This window comes from Chiloscyllium plagiosum, chromosome 45, assembly GCF_004010195.1.
Source record: "Chiloscyllium plagiosum isolate BGI_BamShark_2017 chromosome 45, ASM401019v2, whole genome shotgun sequence".
Taxonomy (NCBI): Eukaryota; Metazoa; Chordata; class Chondrichthyes; order Orectolobiformes; family Hemiscylliidae; genus Chiloscyllium; species Chiloscyllium plagiosum.
This window is the reverse complement of record NC_057754.1, coordinates 11,444,296-11,464,593: the sequence shown is the minus strand read 5'-3', so window position 1 is coordinate 11,464,593 and position 20,298 is coordinate 11,444,296. Positions and strand designations below refer to the sequence as shown.

Sequence of the window (20,298 nt, the reverse complement as noted above, 5' to 3'; positions counted from 1 at the left end):
GGGACTTATCAGCCTTCAGACCTAACAGTCTCTCCGACACCAATTCCTGGCAAATATAAATTCCCTTAAGTTCAGGTCCTTCAGCCACTGTTACCTCAGGGAGATTGCTTGTGTCTTCCCCAGTGAACACAGATCTGAAGTACCAATTCAATTCTTCTGCCATTTCTTTGTTCCCTGTAATATATTCCCCTGTTTCCGTCTTCAAGGGCCCAATTTTAGTCTTAATCATTTTATTTCCTTTCACATACCTAAAAAAGCTTTTACTATCCTCCTTTATATTTTTGGCCAGTTTACCTTCATACCTCATTTTTTTCTCTGCGTATTTCCTTCTTAGTTATCCTCTGTTGTTCTTTAAAAGCTTCCCAGTCCTCCGTTTTCCCACTCATCTTTGCTAAGTTATACTTTTTCTCTTTTAACTTTGTGTTTCTTAACTTCCCTTGTCAGCCACGGCCACCCCTGCCTCCTCTTAGGATCTTTCTTCCTTTTTGAAATGAACTGATCCTTCATCTTCTGCATTATACCCAGAAAAACCTGTCATTGTTGCTCCACTGCCATCCCTGCTAGGGTATTGCACCAATGAACTTTGGCCAGCACCTCCCTCACAGCTCCATAGTTCCCTTTATTCAACTGAAATATTGTCACTTCCGATTGTACCCTCTCCCTTTCAAATTAGTTTCAGATTAAAGCTTATTATTTTAATGTTATGAAAGAACATAGTTCCTTGTTAAGAAAGCATATGGTGTTTTGGCTTTCATTTTGAATTCATGTATCGCTGGACATCGGAGTGTATCTGGGAAAAATAACAAACAGTGAATTTCACAACTAATCTTGGAGGAACCTGTTTGGGCGAAGTTCACAATACAGAATCAGATAAGTTAATTGTTGTTTTAAGTCTGTCCAATAGAAAGGCTGCAGTAGTGAGTACAGTGGGTTCTCTCTTGATTATATGTTTTTGGAGATAAGTCTCTTGACTAAACTTAAAATATAAGCCATAACTATTAATTTAACCTGGTGCAGTGTTTTGTAGAGGAATAAGATGGTGTTATTTTCTGGGTCTGTAGATTGTGAAGGAACAAAAATGGCCTTTGCAGTGATATGTACTTCTTGTCAGATGTGGGAGTTTAAAGAGAGTTTAAGGGTTATTGTGGATTATATCTGCCGTAAATGCTGTTGGATGCGAATCTTATCAGATCGATTGGATCGGTTGGAGAGACAGATAGAAGTGATGAGGAATTTGCAACTGCAACAGTATGTGATGGATGGCAGTTATAGGAAGGGGGGAAAGTCTCAGATACAGTCACGGAGATGGGTTAACTCCAGGAAGGGTATGAGAGGTAGACACCTAGGGCAGGACTCTTTTGTGGATATACCCATTTCAAACAGGTATGCTGTTTTGGAAAATGTAGGGGGTGATGGATTCTCAGGGGAATGTAGCACAAACAGCCAAGTTTCTGGTATTGAGACTGGCTCTAATGCAACAAGGAGTACGTCGGCTTCCAAGAGATCAATTCTGTTAGGGTATTTTGTAGACCGAGGTACAGACAGACATTTCTGTGGCCAGCAGAGAAAAAGCAGAATGGTGTGTTGTTTCCCTGGTGCCAGGATCAAGGATGTCTCAGAGAGGTTGCAGAATGTTCTCATGGGGGAGAGGGGCCAGCAAGAGGTCATTGTCCACATTGGTACCACGATATAGGAAGGGAAAAGGTTGAGATTCTGAAGGGAGATTATAGAGATGTAGGCAGAAATTTAAAAAGGAGGTCCTCAAGGATAGTAACATCTGGATTACTCCCAGTGCTACGAGGTAGTGAGGGCAGGAAAAGGAGGATAGAGCAGATGAATGCATGGCTGAGCAGCTGGTGCATGGGAGAAGAATTCACATTTTTGGATCATTGGAATCCCTTTTGGGGTAGAAGTGATCTGTACAAGAAGGACGGATTGCACCTAAATTGGAAGGGGACTAATATACTGGCAGGGAAGTTTGCTCGTGCTGCTTGGGAGAATTTAAACTAGTAAGGTGCGGAGGGGGGAGGACCTAGGGAGATAGTGAGGAAAAAGATCAATCAATCTGAGACTGGTACAGTTGAGAACAGAAGTGAGTCAAACAGTCAGGACAGGCAGGGACAAGATAGGATTAATAAATTAAACTGCATTTATTTCAATGCAAGGGGCCTCACAGGGCATGATTAGGAACATGGGACTGAGATATCATAGCAATTACAGGAACATGGCTCTGGAATGGGCAGGACTGGCAGCTTAATGTTCCAGGATACAAATGCTACAGGAAGGATAGAAAGGGAGGGAAGAGAGGAGGGGGAGTGGCGTTTTTGATAAGGGATAGCATTACAGCTGTGCTGACAGAGGAAAATCCCGGAAATACATCCAGGGAAGTTATTTGGGTGGAACTGAGAAATAAGAAAGGGATGATCACCTTATTGGGATTGTATTATAGACCCCCCCCCCTAATAGTCAGAGGGAAATTAAGAAACAAACTTGTAAGGAGATCTCAGCTATCTGTAAGAATAATAGGGTTGTAATGGTAGGGGATTTTAACTTCCCAAACATCGACTGGGACTGCCATAGTGTTAAAGGTTTAGATGGAGAGGAATTTCTTAAGTGCGTACAAGACAATTTTCTGATTCAGTATGTGGATGTATCTACTTTAGAAGGTGCAAAACTTGACCTACTTTTTGGAAATAAGGCAGGGCAAGTGACTGAGGTGTCAGTGGGGGAGCACTTTGGGGCCAGTGACCATAATTAAAATAGTGATGGAAAAGGGTAGACCAGAATTAAGGAGAATCCAAAGGGTTTTTATGAATATATTAAGGACAAAAGGGAGAGAATAGGACCCCTCAAAAATCAGCAAGGCGCCCTTTGTGTGGAGCCGCAGAAAATGGGGGAGATATTAAATGAATATTTTGCATCAGTATTTACTGTGGAAAAGGGTATGGAAGATATAGACTGCAGGGAAATAGATGGTGACATCTTGAAAAATGTCCATATTACAGAGGAGGAAATGCTGGATGTCTTGAAACGGGTAAAGGTGGATAAATTCCCAGGACCTGAACAGGTGTACCCGAGAACTCTGTGGGAAGCGAAAGAAGTAATTGCTGGGCCTCTTGCTGAGATATTTGTATCATCGATACTCACAGGAGAAGTGTCGGAAGACTGGAGGTTGGCAAATGTGGTGCCACTGTTTAAGAAGGGTGGTAAGGACAAGCCAGGGAACTATAGACCAGTGAGCCTGACCTCGGTGGTGGGCAGGTTGTTGGAGGGAATCCTGAGGGACAGGATGTACATATATTTGGAAAGGCAAGGATTGATTAGGGATAGTCAACATGGTTTTGTGCGTGGGAAATCATGTTTCACAAACTTGATTGGGTTTTTTGAAGAAGTAACAAAGAAGATTGATGAGGGCAGAGCAGTAGATGTGAACTATTTGGACTTCAGTAAGGCATTCGACAAGATTCCAATGGGAGACTGATTAGCAAGGTTAGATCTCACAGAATGCAGGGAGAACTAGCCATTTGGATACAGAACTGACTCAAAGGTAGAAGACAAGAGAGTGGGAGTGGAGGGTTGTTTTTCAGACTGGAGGCCTGTGACCAGTGGAGTGCCACAAGGATCGGTGCTGGATCCTCTACTTTTTGTCATTTACATAAATGATTTGGATGCGAGCATAAGAGGTACAGTTAGTAAGTTTGCAGATAACACCAAAATTGGAGGTGTAGTGGACAACAAAGAGGGTTATCTCAGATTACAACAGGACCTGGACCAGGTGGGCCAATGGGCTGAGAAGTGGAGTTTAATTCAGATAAATGTGAGGTGCTGCATTTTGGGATAAGTCCTGCATCTTAGCAGGACTTATACACTTATAATGGTAAGGTCCTAGGGAGTGTTGCTGAACAAAGAGACCTTGGAGTGCAGGTTCATAGCTTCTTGAAAGTGGAGTCGCAGGTAGATAGGATAGTGAAGAAGTCGTTTGGTATGCTTTCCTTTATTGGTCAGAGTATTGAGTACAGGGGTTGTGAGGTCATGTTGCGGCTGTACCGGACATTGGTTAGGCTACCATTGGAATATTGTGTGCAATTCTGCTCTCCTTCCTATTGGAAAGATGTTGTGAAACTTGAAAGGGTTCAGGAAAGATTTACAAGGATGTTGCCAGGGTTGGAGGATTTGAACTATGGGGAGAGGCTGAACAGACTGGGGCTGTTTTCCCTGGAGCGTTGGAGACTGAGGGGTGACCTTATATAGGTTTACAAAATTATGAGAGGCATGGATAGGGTAAATAGACAAAGTCTTTCCCCTGGGGTCAGGGAGTCCAGAACTAGAGGGCATAGGTTTAGGGTGAGAGGGGAAAGATATAAAAGAGACCAAAGGTGCAACTTTTTCATGCAGAGGATGGTACGTGTATGGAATGAGCTGCCAGAGGATGTGGTGGAGGCTGGTACAATTGCAACATTTAAGAGGCATTTGGATGGGTATATGAATAGGAAGGGTTTGGAGGGATATGGGCCGGGTGCTGGCAGGTAGGACTAGATTGGGTTGGGATATCTGGTCGGCATGGACCGGTTGGACAGAAGGGTCTGTTTCCATAGTGTACATCTCTGTGACTCTATGACTCTGTATCAGGGGGATCAAGTTTAAGAGCCACGAGGTTTTGCTGCAGCTCTACAAGTCCCTGGTGAGACCACACTTGGAATATTGTGTCCAGTTCTGGTTGCCTGACCATAGGAAAGATACAGAGGCTTTGGAGTGGGTGCAAAGAAGGTTTATCAGGATGCTGCCTCGACTGGGGGGCTTGCCTTATGAAGAGAGGTTGACTAAGCTCGGACTTTTCTGTCTGGAGAGAAGGAGGAAGAGAGGTGACCTGATCGAGGTATACAAGATAATGAGAGGCATGGATAGAGTCAGTAGTCAGAGACATTTCCCCAGGGCAGGATTGACTGGCACGAGGGGTCATAGTTTTAAGATATTAGGAGAAAGGTATAGAGGGCAACTTTATGCAGAGAGTTGTGAATGCATGGAATGCGTTGTCAGCAGTGGTGGTGGAAGCAGAGTAATTAAGGTCATTTAAGCGACTGCTGGACATGTACATGGATAGCAGAGAGTTGAGGGGTGTGTAGGTTAAGTTATTTTATTTTACATTAGGATTAATCCTCGGCACAACATTGTGGGCCAAAGGGCCTGTGCTGCTGCACTTTTCTATGTCTATGTTCTAATGATAATCTAGCAGTTACCCAAAGAGTCATCTCCACAAGTGACCAGATTAATTTCTGTCAGTTCCACAACCTGCATGTTCTTTTGGTTTCTCCTAATATATTTCTTTTCTGTTTTTAAAGGTGTTTTGCAAATGAACGATTTCAAATTAAACCACATCTGGATCTGACAGTCATTCTGTTTGCAATGACCTCATTATCTCAGGATTTTGAACACTGAAGGAAAAAGCACTGTTCACACCGGGGAGAAACACATACTGTGTGTATGGAAAGGTCTGTGAAGATTCATCTGAAATGCCCAAACTCCAGCGCAGTCACACTGGGGAGAGATGATGGAAATGTAGGGATTGTGAGAAGGGATTTCTTTACCCATCCCAGCTGGAAATGTACCAACCTAGTCACACTGAGGAGAAGCTGTTCATCTAATCTGATTGTGGGATGGGATTGACTCAGTCATCCAACTTGCAGATACACCAGTGCCGTTACACTGTGGAGAAGCCATTCACTTGATCTGTGTGTGGGAAAGATTTCATTCAGTCATCCAACCTACAGATACACCAGAGAGTTCACACTGCAGAGAGACTGTTCAATTGCTGTCAGTGTGGGTTGGAATTCACTCGCCCATCCAGCCTGCAGATACACCAACGCAGTCACTCTGTGGAAAGACCATTCACTTGCTCCGTGTGTGGAAAGGGATCCACTCAGTCAACCAACCTGCTGATCCACCAGTGAATTCTCACTGGAGAGAGACTGTTCACCTGCTCCCAATGTTGGAGAGGGTTTAACCAATCATTCCACCTGCGCAGAAACCAGGGAGTTCACACTGAAAAAAAAAATCCTCTCAGTCAACTCAACTGCTGACAAATCAGTGTCTTCATTCTGGAGAGAGACTGTTCACCTTTCCCACCCTACCATCCAAACTGTTAACGCAGCACTGAAATGACACTGGGTGGATCGCGTTCACCTGCTCTGTTTGTGTAAAAGGATTTGTGTTTGCAAACACATCAGGAAATTTACAAAGAACTGCAGGTGAAGGGTTTTGCTTGTACTTACACCAAGCAATGTGCCTTGATCATTGGGCTGTTTGTATTGACATTATTAAACTCTACTCTATTAAAGATACTAATATTGTAGGTAAAATGTTGATACAATGTGTATCTGCTTAATAGGTTTCAAAAATGATCACAACGTTGCTGTGATATATATACACTAGGTGAAGACTGTTCACCTGCATATTGTTTGTGAAGTGATTTTGTGGTTCGTCAGGACTGGTTAGACAGCAATGAGTTCCCTGGTAACTGTCAGCATTGGGTTTTGAAACTGTTGTTTTCAAGGACAAGAATGGGTCTGCAATTAAGGTTCTGAATTGGGTGATTTTAATAAGGCCAGATATGATTTGGCCAGAGTGCACAGGGAGCAGATACTTTCAGGTAAATGTGCAAAAGAGAACTGAACTTTGGAGATAAGGAGAACTATAAGGGGAATGAATTGATGCTGCCAAGTAAAATAAAGAAGAACGCTCAGTTGTTTACAGGTACATTTATGGTTAAATGATTACAGGGGAAAGATAAGGCCCATTAATGACCACAGCAGTAATCTGTGTGTAGAACCAGAGGATACAAGCATGGTTCTAAATTAATACTTTGTGTCAACATTCACTCGTGAGAGAGATGAATCAGGAAGAAGGTCTGTGACGGAATGTAAAGAAATTAGCAAAGAGAGAGAGAGAGGAAGTATTGAGTAGTCTGGCAGGCTTAAATGCAGATCAATATCCCAGGGTCAAGTGAAATAAATCCTACATTGTTGGATCGAAATAGCAGGAGGTCTTGCAAAAATATTCAATTCCCCTCTGATCACAGGAAAGGTGCTTGAGCACTGAAGGACAGTCAAAGTAGAACTTTAATTCGAGAAGGCAGCAAGGGATAAACCAAGGAACTGCAAGTCCGTCGGTCTCACCTCGGTGATGGGGAGACTATTGGAAGTAATTCTGATGGACAGATTTATTTGGAGAGGCAGGGATTAATCAAAAACAATCAGGATGCATTTTGTCAAGGGGAGTTCATGCCTAACCAACTTGGTTCAATGTTTTGATGAGGTGTCCAGTTGGGTCAATGAGTGCAATATTTCTGATGTAGTCTGTTTGGACATCAGCACGGCTTTTGATAAAGAGAGACTGATAGCAAAGTTAAGTGCCCATGGGGTCCACAGAAATTTGGCAAATTGGATCCACAATCAGCTGAATGGCAAGAAAGGGTTTTTTTTTTCCTGACTGGCTGCCTGTGTCCATTGGGGTCCCACAGTGTTCAGTGTTGCACTCTTGCTGTTTATGGTTTAAATAAATGATTTTGACATGAATGAAAGAAGGTTAATCAGTTAGTTTGCAGATGAGATAAAAAAAAACACAGTTGGGAAATAGTGAGCAGGACAGCCTTAGTTTACAGGAGGGTAAAGACAGGCTGGTCAGATGAGCTGATCAATGGTAAATGTAACTCAATCTGTATTAGTGACATATTTGGATGGGACAACTGGTCATTACATTCAGCTGTTATCCAAAATATTAGTCCTAGTAAATCTCCTCTGAACCCTTTCCAAAGCTTCCACGTCCTTCCTATAATGTGGTGAGCAGAACTGTATGCAATACTCTAAATGTGGGCACACCAGAGTCTTGTACAACTGCAGCACGATCTCATGGTTCCAAAACCCAATCCCTCTACCAATAAAAGCTAACACACCATATGCCTTCCTAATAACCCTATCAATTTGGGTGACAAATTTCAAGGATCTATGTACCTGGACACTGAAATCTCTCTGATCATCTACACGATCAAGATTCTTACCATTAGCCCAGTACTCTGCATTCCTGTTACTCCTTCCAAAGTGAATCACCTCACACTTTTCCACATTAAACTTCATTTGACACCTCTCAGTCCAGCTCTGCAGCTTATCTATGTCCCTCTGTAATCTAGAACATTCTTCATCACTATTCATCTCTACTAAACTTAGTATCTTCCACAAATTTACTAACCCCTATGCCTTTGTCCAGGTCATTTATATAAATGACAAACAACAGTGGACCCAGAACAGATCCTTGCGGTACCTCAATAGTAACTGAACTCCATGATGAATATTTCCCATCAACCCCCATCTTCTGTCTCTTTTCAGCTAGCCAATTTCTGATCCAAGCCACTAAATTATTCTCAATCTCATGCCTCCATATTTTGTGGAATAGCCATCATGGGGAACCTTATCTAACTGGAAATGTGTTGCTGGAAAAGCGCAGCAGGTCAGGCAGCATCCAGGGAACAGGAGAATCGACGTTTCGGGCATAAGCCCTTCTTCAGGAACCTTATCTAACGCCTTATTGAAATATATGCATCCCTGAATTGTCAATAGGGATTTTAGCTGCAAGACAATTTCATCACATGTTGCTCGCTCCACAGTTAGGCCTCACACTGCATATTCTATGACTGTGTATACCCATGACTGCGTCGCCAAATAACAGACTAATGCCATTTACAAGTTCGGTGATACACCACCATAGTCGGTCGAATCTCAGATGGCGACGAAACAGACAACAGACAGAAGGTGGAAGATCTGGAAAAATGGTGCACTGAGAACAACCTAGCTCTCAATGCTGGCAAAACCAAGGAACTCATTATTGACTTTCAGCGGGATGTTACACATTTACAGCACAGAGGTGGAACGAGTGGAGAGTGCCAAGCTCCTGGGAATGGTCATCAACAACAAGTTTTCTTGGACTCTTCATGTGGATGCAGTGATTACAAAGGCCCAGCAATGTCTCTTCTTCAGGCAGCTGAGAAAATTTCGCATGACAGCGAATACCTTTGCCAACTTTTATAGATGCGCCATCGAGAGCATTCTGTCTGGATGTATCACTACCTGGTATGGCAACTGTATCATTGAAGATTGGAGACAATTACAAAGAGTGGTGAACTTGGCCCGGACAAACACAAAGGCCAACCTCCCAGCTATAGAATCGATCTACCAGGCCTTCTGTCAAGATCCATTCTCAAAGATCCAACCCACCCTGGCAATGTTTTTCTACAACTTCTACCATCAGGGAGAAGGTACAGAAGCATGAACACACACACCAGCCAGTTTTGAAACAGTTTCTACCCTACTGTTGTTAAATACTGAATGGACTCACAAACTCTGAGCATTCGTCTTTACGTGTTTTTGTTTTCGCTGCTGTTTACCTATTATTTACTTAACTGTGCTATTTAACTATGTATCTGCCTCTGTTGCTCACAAAACAAAGCTTTTCACTGTGCCACAGTACATGTGACAATAAATTCAATTCAATTCAACAATAGCTCCTAATGCACAGTGCTGCAAGTTATGAAGAAAGAAAGTGGAATTTTGGATTTAATAACTAATTTACAGATCCTTAAATCTTGACCATATCTGATAGAAATCCTACAATCGTGAACATGAGGAAAGAGGCCATCTTTTTAGCCAGGCAAATAAATGTGTGAAGTTGAGGGAATAAATAATGACAATAAGTTAAAGAGACATACTTGAACCAACATTCCTAGATTATGCTCCCTTCCTAGATTCACTTCCTTCAGTTGCTGCAAGTTAACACTTTCTCCCCGTCTATCCCTCCCAGAATGAGAAAAGGAATGGAAAGGGGGAGACATTACTTTCCTCCTAGATGTTGCACAGTCTCTCCCTCCCAGGATGAGAAAAGCAGTGGAAAGGGGGAGACATTGCTTGACTCTCGGATGTTCTTCAGAGGACAAAGGCTCACTCTGAAATATGACATCTGCTTTCGTGAGCTCACAATATAGGGTGGGGCTTGCCTGGCGCAGCCAATAAGAATCGCTGGGTTCGGCGGTGACGTCTACGGGCTCCAGAGCGTGAGCATAGCAGTCCCACCCCCGACCATTTACCCCCGATAGTAGCCAAGGTTTCCAGGCAACCGGCTGGGGGCTGGGACAACAGCGAGAAGCTTCAGGGTGCCGCCCCTCGCCCTTCTCCCGCTCCCAAAAGAGACAGATTGAGCCCTGCTGCTCGTGGCAGCTGCACTGCGCCTGCTCCGGACGGCGGGGCCCGCGGGGAGCCTGTTGTCTGGGGACGGGAGAACGGTTTTGAAAAACCTCTTCCTTTCGTTTTTCTGCGGGTTATGTAACAGCACAGGGTTGGTAAGTTTTCTCTAGAAAGTCGAACCGGACCAAGTGCTGAAAGAGTGAATTGATGAGTAGAAGGTGAATATGACCAGCGTTTGACTGTTTTGTATGTTTCAGGTTTGTCTGTTCTGTCTTTGAGGAAAGATATGGAGCATGTGGAAATAGAGAGGGAAGACCATGGAGGAATTTGAAAACAAGGGTGGGAATTTTTAAAATTCAGGTAGGGCTGAACAGGGGGCTTTAGATGGTTTTTATATGTTTGTTGATGGGATGTGCTGCCTGGCTCAACATTTATTGTCCAGCTCAGCTGCTCTGGAGAAAGTGCTGCCATGGACCATGTCTGTAATCTTTGACTGCCCAGTACAGAGGGTAGACAGGCAGGAGGCTGGGACAAACACAAACAAACCAAGCAGAATCAGGAGGTGGAGAAATCAATGTTTCGTGTATAACCCTTCTTCAGGACTGGAGGTGGGTGTAAGGGATGCTGCAGATAAGAGGGCAACGAGGAAGGGTTTTGGGTGGGGAAAAGGACAGAATAGTGAGGTGGTGATAGGTGAACACAGGTAGAGGGTACAGCCTATTTGGTTGATGGGAGGAATGAACCTGGTTGGGAGCTGGAAGGAAGGGTTGGAGGAATGGAAAGGACTGGGTATGGGCTGAGAAGGGAGTTGGGGAATGGGAAGGGAGGTTATTTGAAATTGGAGAACTCAGTGTTAAGTCCTCCAGGCTGGAGGCTGCCCTGGCAGAAGATGCGGTGTTCCTCCAATTTGCAGTCTGATTCACTGTGGCAGTGGAGGAGGCTGAGGATGGTCATGTCGGAAAGGGAATGGGAAGGGGAATTAAAATGGTCGGTAACTGGGAGGTCAGGTCGGCCCCTGTGGACCTGGCTAAGATGCTCGGCGAAACGTGCCCTGAGTTTAAGTTTGGTCTCACCAATGTGGAGAAGACCACTTCGGGAGCACTGGATACAGTAAATAGAGTACAGAGGGGACCAGGCAAGTCAGAGGATCATCTTTTGGATCTGCAATCTGTCAGTTTAACATGGGTGAAATTATGTTTGACAAATCATCATGTTTGACAATTTGAAGTTTTTTTTTGAAGGTGTAACTAGTGGAGCCAATGGATGGGGTCGTTCGGATTTTCGGAAAGCTTTTGATAAAGTCTCACTTAAAAGGTTTGTCTGCAAAATGAAAGTATACAGGATTACTGAGAATATACTGGTGTGGATTGAGAATTAGTTAGCAGACAGGAAACAGGAAATAAATTAATCTTTTTTGGAGTATATGGTTTTAACAAGTAGGGCACTCAGTGATCCCGTTGGACCCCAGCTATTCAAAAATACATCAACGGTTTGGATGAGGGAATCCAATGTGATATTTCCAAGTTTTTTGACACAAAACCAGGGGGATTGTGAGTGAAGACAGGGTGATTTAGATAATTTGAATGATTAAGAAATGCATGGCAGATGCAGGATCAATGTGAGTTATTCACTGTGGAAAATTCAGAATGGCAGAGTATAATTTAAATGTTGTAGATGATAGGTTTGGGAATGTTTCTGTAGAAAAGGCCCTGGATATGTCTGTACACTAGCCATTCAAAGCAAGCATGTAGGTGCAGCAAGCAAGGAAGAAAGCAAATGGAACTTTGTCCTTCATTGCAAGAGGGTTTGAGTACAGGGTCAAGGAGGTCTTACCGCAGCTGTGCAGGGTTTGAAAGCCCATGTCTGGAGTCTGAGTCCTTCCCGAGAAACATTATTCATGCTGTGGGCAAACAGCAATTTCTTGTATTGATAAATGAGGGACAAAAGTTATCACTGTCCATGAATCAGGAGGGACCTCCAGCCGCTCTGTCCTTGCTTTAAATCACAGTTTGAGATGATGTCACTTGTTGACAACTTCTTAAAGATTTGTCCACAGTAGGAAGTGGGTGATGTTCCCTCATTCCTGCTTCATTCCCCGTTGCAGACATGATGGAATCCTGTGCTTTTGGCATACCCATTGCAGGGTTCACCCACCAAAGAAAGGAATGATGTGGATATATGGGCGGCACGGTGGCACAGTGGTGAGCACTGCTGCCTCACAGCGCCTGTAGACCCGGGTTCAATTCCCGCCTCAGGCGACTGACTGTGTGGAGTTTGCACGTTCTCCCCGTGTCTGCGTGGGTTTCCTCCGGGTGCTCCGGTTTCCTCCCACAGTCCAAAAGATGTGCAGGGTCAGGTGAATTGGCCATGCTAAATTGCCCGTAGTGTTAGGTCAAGGGTAAATGTAGGGGTATGGGTGGGTTTCGCTTCGGCGGGTCGGTGTGGACTTGTTGGGCCGAAGGACCTGTTTCTACACTGTAATCTAATCTAAATCTAAAAAAAAATATATAGTAATCTAAGAGTAGTAATGTGAAATATTAGACAAAATAATCATCATGGCAGAGGATATTTCAGCAAAGCTGAAATCATTAAAAGTGGTTAGTCACCAAGGCCAGATGGATAGCTCCCTAGGATGTTGAAGGAGGCCAGGAAGGAAATAGAAGATGCTGTGAGGAATATTTTCCAATCTTCCCTCAACACAAGTGAAGTGCAGGAAGGTTGGTGGGATGCAAATGCAATTTCATTGTGTAAAAAGGAAACAATGAAAATGCTCAACAAGTCGAGGCCACTCAGTCTTATTTTGGTGGTGGATAAATTGTAAGAATCAATCCTGAGAGAGCAGATAAACTGCTGGTTAGAAATGCATGGACCAGTCCAGGATAGTCAGTATTGCTTTATGAAGGGAAGGTCATACTTTAACAAATTTGATTGAATTCTTTGAGGAATGTGGGTAGTGTAGTGGACATTGCCTACTGAGGCATTTGGCAAGGTCCCACATGGCAGACTGGCCCAAAGTAAAAACCCATGGGATACAGGGTAATGTGTCAAATTGGATCCTCTGTTTACAGGGGATCAGACATCTTTCCAGTTGCAAGCTGCAGCAAGAGTCTCTAATATTGAAAGCAGTGAAATTGTTTCAGAGCTGAGCATTTTTGATGACTCAGGTGCAAGTTTGAGCATTTCGTGCTGTGTTCTGTTGTCTGTAAGAAATTGTATGTGACTCCTTTTCTCTGGTTCTGAATCCATGTCCATTATTGCTGTATTTCCTCTCTGCCCTCCCAGATCTGCTCTCTACCATTGTCCAACTGCCTTTGTCTCTAATAGTGGTTGTATTTTCCCTCAGTTTTGTGTTTTACTGTTACACCTACTAATTGTGTATAAATTAGTTTTCCAACGCTGCCTATATTCCCTGTCTGTCAGTCCGTCTGTTGCTGATTTGTCAATATTACCTTCCGAGAGAATCGGTAATAATCAGAAATTGTTTTTACTGTACTACTGTTGACTTCTGCTCTGCAAATTACAAACCTCACCCAGTTCACATTTCATAACATCGCAGAACCAGGGACCCAGGTTCGATTCCGGCTTTGGGCAACTGTCTGTGTGGAGTTTGCACATTTTCCCCGTGTCTGCATGGGTTTCCTCCAGGTGCTCCGGTTTCCTCCCACAGTCCCACAGTCCAAAGATATGCAGGACAGGTGAATTGGCCATTCTAAATTACCCATAGTGTTAGGTGCATCAGTCAGAGGGAAATGGGTCTGGGTGGGTTACTCTTCGGAGGGTCGGTGTGGACTGGTTGGGCCGAAGGGCCTGTTTCCACACTAGGGAATCTAATCTAATCTAAATCTAATCATAACTTGTGTTTTTGATTTTGTGGTTTCTGTCTCCCTTCCTTTTGTTCAGTCTAAATCAGTTTCACATGGTTGTTAAGAAGAGGAGGCTATGAAGTCAATAAACTGAACACAAACATTACATCAGGATCTGAGAGAGTTGCCAACGTATCACTGAGTTTTGAACATGGAAGAAGAAAGCACTGTTTCCAGCGAGGAGAGGCCGTACACGGATTCTATGTGTGGGCAAGACTCCAACCAATTAGCTGGCCTGACAGAACATAAACATGCTCATACTGATGAGAAACCGTGGAAATGTGGGGACTGTGGGAGAGAATTCTTTCATCCATCCAAACTGAAAATTCACCTGCGTAGCCACACCGGGGAGAGGCCATTCACCTGTTCCGAGTGTGGGGAGGGATTCACTCAATCATCCACTCTACTGATTCACCAGCGAGTTCACACTGGAGAGAAACCATTCATCTGCCCTGAATGTGGCAAAGGATTTACTCAATCATCCACCTTGCTGAGACACCAGAGAGTTCACACTGGCAAGAGGCCATTCACCTGCACAGAGTGTGGGAAGAGATTTATCAATTCATCAAACCTGGTGACACACCAGCGAGTTCACACTGATGAGAGACCATTTAAATGCCCAATCTGCGGCAAGTGCTATAAAAGTTCTGGGGAGCTGATGCTCCATCAACGTGTTCATACGGACGAGAGACCTTTCAGGTGCTCTGACTGTGGGGCCGCGTTTAGCCGATCATCTTACTTGACTGTACACCATCGAGTTCACACTAGGGAGAAGCCATTCACCTGCACTGACTGTGGGAAGGGGTTCTCTCAGTCATCCCACCTGTTGGTACACCAGCGTGTTCACACTGGGGAGAAACCCTTTACCTGCTCTGCCTGTGGGAAAGGTTTCAGTCAGTCATCCCACCTGCTGAGGCACCAGCACATTCACACTGGGGAGAAGCCATTCACCTGCTCCAGCTGTGGGAAGGGATTCACACAGGTACCACACCTGCTGAGTCACCAGAGAGTTCACAACTAACTTCAGTGATTGGATTTTACTATTAACCACATCCAGGAGAGAGCCATGTTCACTGTGGTCTGTTTCTGATGTTAGTTTTACTCAGTTATAGAGTTAATGTTGACAAACATCATATAAACCAGCTTTGTGTAAAACACAGTACCTGCCACCTCCTTACTGTCTTTAACACAGATGTCTCTGTTTTGAATTACTCTCTCTCCCCTTCATCCTTACCTTGAGCAAGAAGTGCAAGGAGCTTTGTTGTTGCTGAGATGGAGACAATCTGTGCAGCTGCCTCTGCCCAGACTGAGAAAAGTGCTATGGAAATCTGAGTGATCTGATTTCCCACCAATGTATTTACACTCACACAGCAAAGACCATGCAGGTGCTTTCACTGCAGGGCTGGCTTCAGACGATCACGACCTCACTGTTAGCCAGTCATTTCACACTGTGGGGAGGCTGATCACTTGCTGTGAGAGTGGGAAGACTTACTCAGATACCCCACCTTCTGAGACACCAGCGAGTTCACTAGTAACTGCAGCAATTGGATTTGCTGTTATTCAAATGCTGGGACCATTCATTTCTCATTCCATCTATTTCTACTGATATTAATAAATTCTAGAACAGTTTTGTATGTGAACATTCAGAATAAAGTTCACATGAATTAGCTTTATGTTACACCCAGTGTCTTGAGCCTGTTTAGTGTCACCAACACAAGTCAGTGCCTTTTGAAGGGACTCTCCCCTCTTTCCGCTAATGAAAAGTGTGAGGGGTTCAAGAAGCTTAGACTCCACTAAGATTGAGACAATCTGATCAGCTGCCTCTGCTGCTTCCCTCCTTCCACTAGCTGACTGGGTCAAACTGTCTGTCAGGTTTTGCCTTCCTGACCCCTGACTCCAAAGCTGTTTCCAGTTTCTCTCCTATCAGAGCTTCTCTTGGCCATGAGACCCACCTTTGTTCCAATGGCCTATTCTCACTAAGGATGTTCACTAATATTGTTAACAGTTCACTCCCTTAAACCTTCCTATTCACCAGTCCTTTTAAAAAAGCTTTGATTGCACGGTGCTTGCAAAGACTTGAGTGATCCTTGCTCCCTCCTACTTCTCATCTACACACTGCCACTGGTCAACATTATCCAGAAGCAGTGTGTTAGTTTTCATGTGGTCTTGGACAACCACAGCTCTACCTCCCCACCAGCCCTGTTCATTCCTCCACTGTTATTGCATTATCCCACACCATGTATTGGATGAGCAGAAGTCTCCTCCAAGTAAATGTTTGGAAGACCAATCCATTGTCTTCAGTTACCATTACATATTCCTTTCTCAAACTCCTGAATTTATCCCTCTTCCCTGACACTGAGGCTGAACCACACTGTTCATCACCTCAGTCACAGATTTAACCCCAAGGTGAATTTCCAAAGACAAAATCACACTGTCACTCATACCAGATACTTAAATCTCCATAACATAGCCATCTCTACCCCAGCCCAGCTCATTTGCTACTGAAACCCATCTCTGTGCCTGTGTTATCTTCAGACTTGATGATTCCAATGCATTCCTGACCAGTTTCCCACATTTGCCACATCCCAGTTTGGAAATCGGAGATCTCCCAAAACTCTGTTTTGCAACTCCTGTTCCACGTTCCCTGTAATCTGTGTGTGTGTGTGTGTGTGTGTGTGTGTAGTCACTCCAAGTTTAGCTACTGTGACTGAGGTATTAACTTCCAGTTTCAGAAGTCATGACTGTGCAACGTCCCTGGCTGCCTGCACAGCCATTTGGAGGGAATGCCCGTCCCATTCACCCAATACCCTCCTTGATAGTGTTGCTGCTCATTTCGTTTTCTACACTGACCTCCGATCTGTACGCAGCAGCAATGCTTGATCCCGGGACTGTGGAGTTTCAATGGATCATTTTATCTGTCCTTGCAGTGAATCTTGATCTGACACATTCTAGCTCCTCCTTCGGCTGAAATCAAAATGTTAAAAAATTTGTACAATTTCATTGCTCCACTCCCAGTCTCTTCCTCCCCCCCCGCCCCCATCTTAACTAGTTTCAACTCTTCATAGCTTGTGTGCAGGAAAAGACTGAAATCAGTGAGATAATAGTTTTGTTTCGTAGTCATGGGAGCTTTGAAAAATGTAGAAGAATAAGTGAGTTATCACTCATTTTCAAATAATTTAAAATAACCTTTCTCCAGTTTGAATATGCCGATTGTGGAAGAAATCCTTTGCAGTTTCAAAGTTTGCGCATTTGAAGGTAGGAAAATTGAGTAAATCCTTTTGTGTTCTCAATGTCAGAACTGTCTGTTTCCGAATTTATTTGTCTGTGCTGCTCTGTCAGTAAATGAGATGACCAAATGAATTATTTTCCATAATTAACTGATCAATATCCTCTCCCTGGTTCCACCCATAAAAAATAATAAGAACATAAGTAGATGCAAGATTTGAGATATTACATTTTACAAAAAGATTACTAAGCAAAGTTATTAGTTTTTAAAATCAATCAAGATAGTTGGGAAGATGATGTGTTGAGACTTGGGATTTATGACTATTTGGAAAAACATAGTGTGATGAAAGGCAGTCAGCATGGCTTTGTGAGGGGCAGGTCATGCCTCACGAATCATATTGAGTTCTTTGAGGAGGTGATGAGACAGGTCAACAATGGTCGAGCTGTGGATGTGGTGCATATGGACTTCAGCAAGGCATTTGATAAGGTTCCCCATGTTAGGTTCATTCATAAAGTCAGGAGGTATGGGATACAGGGAGATTTGGCTATCTGGATTCAGAATTTGTTGGCTGACGGAAAGCAGAGTGTGTTTGTAGATGAAAAGTATTCTGCCTGGAGGTGAGTGGTGTCCCACAGGCTCTGTTCTTGGACCTCTGCTCTATGTAGTTTTTTATAAATGACTTGGTTGAGGGGTGGGTTAGTAAATTAGCAAAGGTTGGAGATGCCATTGACAGTATCAAGGGGTATTGCAGGCTGCAGCGCAACATAGACAGAATGCAGAACTGGTCTGAGAAATGGCAGACGGAGTTCAACTTGGATAAATGCGAGGTGATGGATTTTGGAAGATCAAACTTGAATGCTGAATATAGGGTTAAAGCCAGGATTCTTGGTAGTGTGGAGGAACCGAGGGATCTTGGTGTTCAAGTGCATAGATCCCTCAAAGTTGCCACCCAAGTGGATCGCGTTATTAAGAAAACATATGGATTTTGGCTTTCATTAACAGGGGGATTGAATTGAAGAGCCACGAGATTTGCTGCAGCTCTACAAGACTCTGGTAAGATCACACTTGGAATATTGTGTCCAGCTCTGGTCGCCCAATTAGGAAAGATACAGAGGCTTTGGAGAGGGTGAAAAGAAGGTTTACCAGGATGGTGCCTAGACTGGAGGGCTTGTCTTACACACAGAAGTTGACTAAGCTCAGACTTTTTTCGCTGAAGAGAAGGAGGAAGAGAGGTGACCTGATTGAGGTATACAAGGTAATGAGAGGCATGGATAGAGTCAATAGCCAGAGACTTTTCCCCAAGGCAGGATTGATTTGGGGGCATAGTTTTTAAGATGTTAGGAGGAAGGTATAGAGGAGAAATCAGAGGACGGTTCTTTACGCAGAGAGTTGTGAATTCATGGAATGCGTTGCCAGTGATGGTGGTGGAAGCAGACTCATTCCGGACATTTAAGCGATTGCTGGACATGCACATGGACAGCAGTGATTTGCGGGGTACGTAGGTTAGGTTACTTTATTTTAGATTAGGAATAATCCACAGCACAACATCGTGGGCTGAAGGGCCTGTTCTGTGCCAAACCTTTCTATGTTCCACATCAGGGAGAAAATTACATGGACAGTTTGTTCCAAGTGACAGTCACAGCTCCTCGGGTATGCTATTCTTATTTGGTCCACAGTCAACGATATGTGTGTGTGACTGTACATGAGGCAGGTTTGGGGATTTTTTAATGTTTACAAGTTTAGCATTTTAATCTAAATACAAGTATGATTGTATAAAGGCAAAACCTGATAAAGCAAATTGAAAAATTGTGTTGATTGATTGCAGAGGTATAGTAGTGTCATTGGCCGAGGGGTGACCTTAGAGGTTTATAAAATCATGAAGGGCATGGATAGGGTAAATAGACAAGGTCTTTTCCCTGGGGTGGGAGAGTCCAGAACTAGAGAACATAGTGTTAAGGTGAGAGGGGAAAGGTACAAAAGGGACCTAAGGGGCAACTTTTTCATGCAGATGGTGGTGCGTATATGGAATGAGCTGTCAGAGGAAGTAGTGGGGTCCGGTACAATTACAACATTTAAAAGGCATCTGGATGGGTATATGAATACGAAAGGTTTAGAGGGATATGAGCCAAGTCCTGTCAAATGGGACTAGATTAGGTTAGGATATCTGGTTGGCATGGACAGGTTGGACAAAAGGACTGGTATTATGAAGATGTAAGAGCTGCTGTACCTTTAAGAGAGTTGAGAAGCTAGCAAGGACTTAGAGAAGCACACAGAGTATTGGAAAATATAAAATGTAACATTTGGTCGAACAGCCAGCGTTATCTATGTTGCTATAAGATAAAAACCAATCAGTTTAAATTATGTCCCAAGGTACCAAACTCCAATCAAGTTTGAACTTAGTATTATGACAATATTAAAACCAATGAAGCGCTCTGATGTTTTGAGTTTTAAACCAGAAAAAAATTGAACAGTTGAAAGAGAACTGCCAAAAGATCAACCGATATAGGCTGTTTGTATGAGCTCTGATCTAATCAGAGCACACAAAATCCCTGATTTCACTGTCTGTTGAATCAGGTTAACAGAAAATTCAGCCAAGTTCTGTACTAAACAAGCACTTTGTATATTACCATTAAGAGACTCCAGTATAGTTCTCATGTAAGTTTTCTCATTATCCCCAGGCAGAGATGATGTTTGAATCCCTGGTGTGCAGGAATGAGAATCCTTTCAATATCTCAGATTAGTGAATGTCACCGAGAACATCAGAGACAATGTTCCAAGGGAAAGGTGAAGTCGTCCTACAAGCTGCTCATGTGCAGCTTTCAGTTTCCAAAACCCAAGTTCTGTTTCAGGACTCTGTTCTCTGTGAGAATTACTGCTTTAAAAAAAAGCTGTGAATGGCCCTCGAGCCATCATCTGAAGCTGCACATTTCAGATGCGTAGTCTGTTACTTATTACACTGCAGACTCTTCCCATAGCCAACATC

The 20,298-nt window shown here is 43.6% G+C and overlaps 1 protein-coding gene and 1 long non-coding RNA gene across 8 annotated transcripts in view; both read left to right on the top strand.

Annotated features, from left to right (window-relative positions):
* Positions 1-7,852, top strand: part of LOC122543963 — a 44,906-nt gene extending 37,054 nt beyond the window's left edge. For both annotated transcript variants that reach the window (XR_006310214.1, XR_006310213.1), the window contains one exon: positions 5,340-7,852. This is a non-coding gene — a long non-coding RNA (uncharacterized LOC122543963). The remainder of the gene's footprint in view (positions 1-5,339) is intronic.
* A 2,227-nt stretch (positions 7,853-10,079) lies between these two features.
* On the top strand, positions 10,080-17,695 carry LOC122543959 (zinc finger protein 239-like). 6 transcript variants are annotated; one of them, XM_043682956.1, is made up of 4 exons: positions 10,080-10,381; positions 10,484-10,565; positions 11,468-11,540; positions 14,127-17,695. In XM_043682956.1, the coding sequence occupies exon 4, from the start codon at positions 14,241-14,243 to the stop codon at positions 15,108-15,110; it is 870 nt and encodes a 289-aa protein (XP_043538891.1). In that variant the 5' UTR covers positions 10,080-10,381; positions 10,484-10,565; positions 11,468-11,540; positions 14,127-14,240; the 3' UTR covers positions 15,111-17,695. The 6 variants fall into 6 exon arrangements, with proteins under 6 accessions (XP_043538891.1, XP_043538890.1, XP_043538889.1 ...); XM_043682955.1 differs by having other exon boundaries at positions 10,484-10,586; XM_043682954.1 differs by lacking the exon at positions 10,484-10,565.
* Positions 17,696-20,298: the final 2,603 nt, after the last annotated feature.

What these genes read in the sequence shown, in the direction of transcription:
- LOC122543959 (XM_043682958.1), top strand. Translation starts at nt 14,241, where the DNA reads ATGGAAGAAGAAAGCACTGTTTCCAGCGAGGAGAGGCCGTACACGGAT.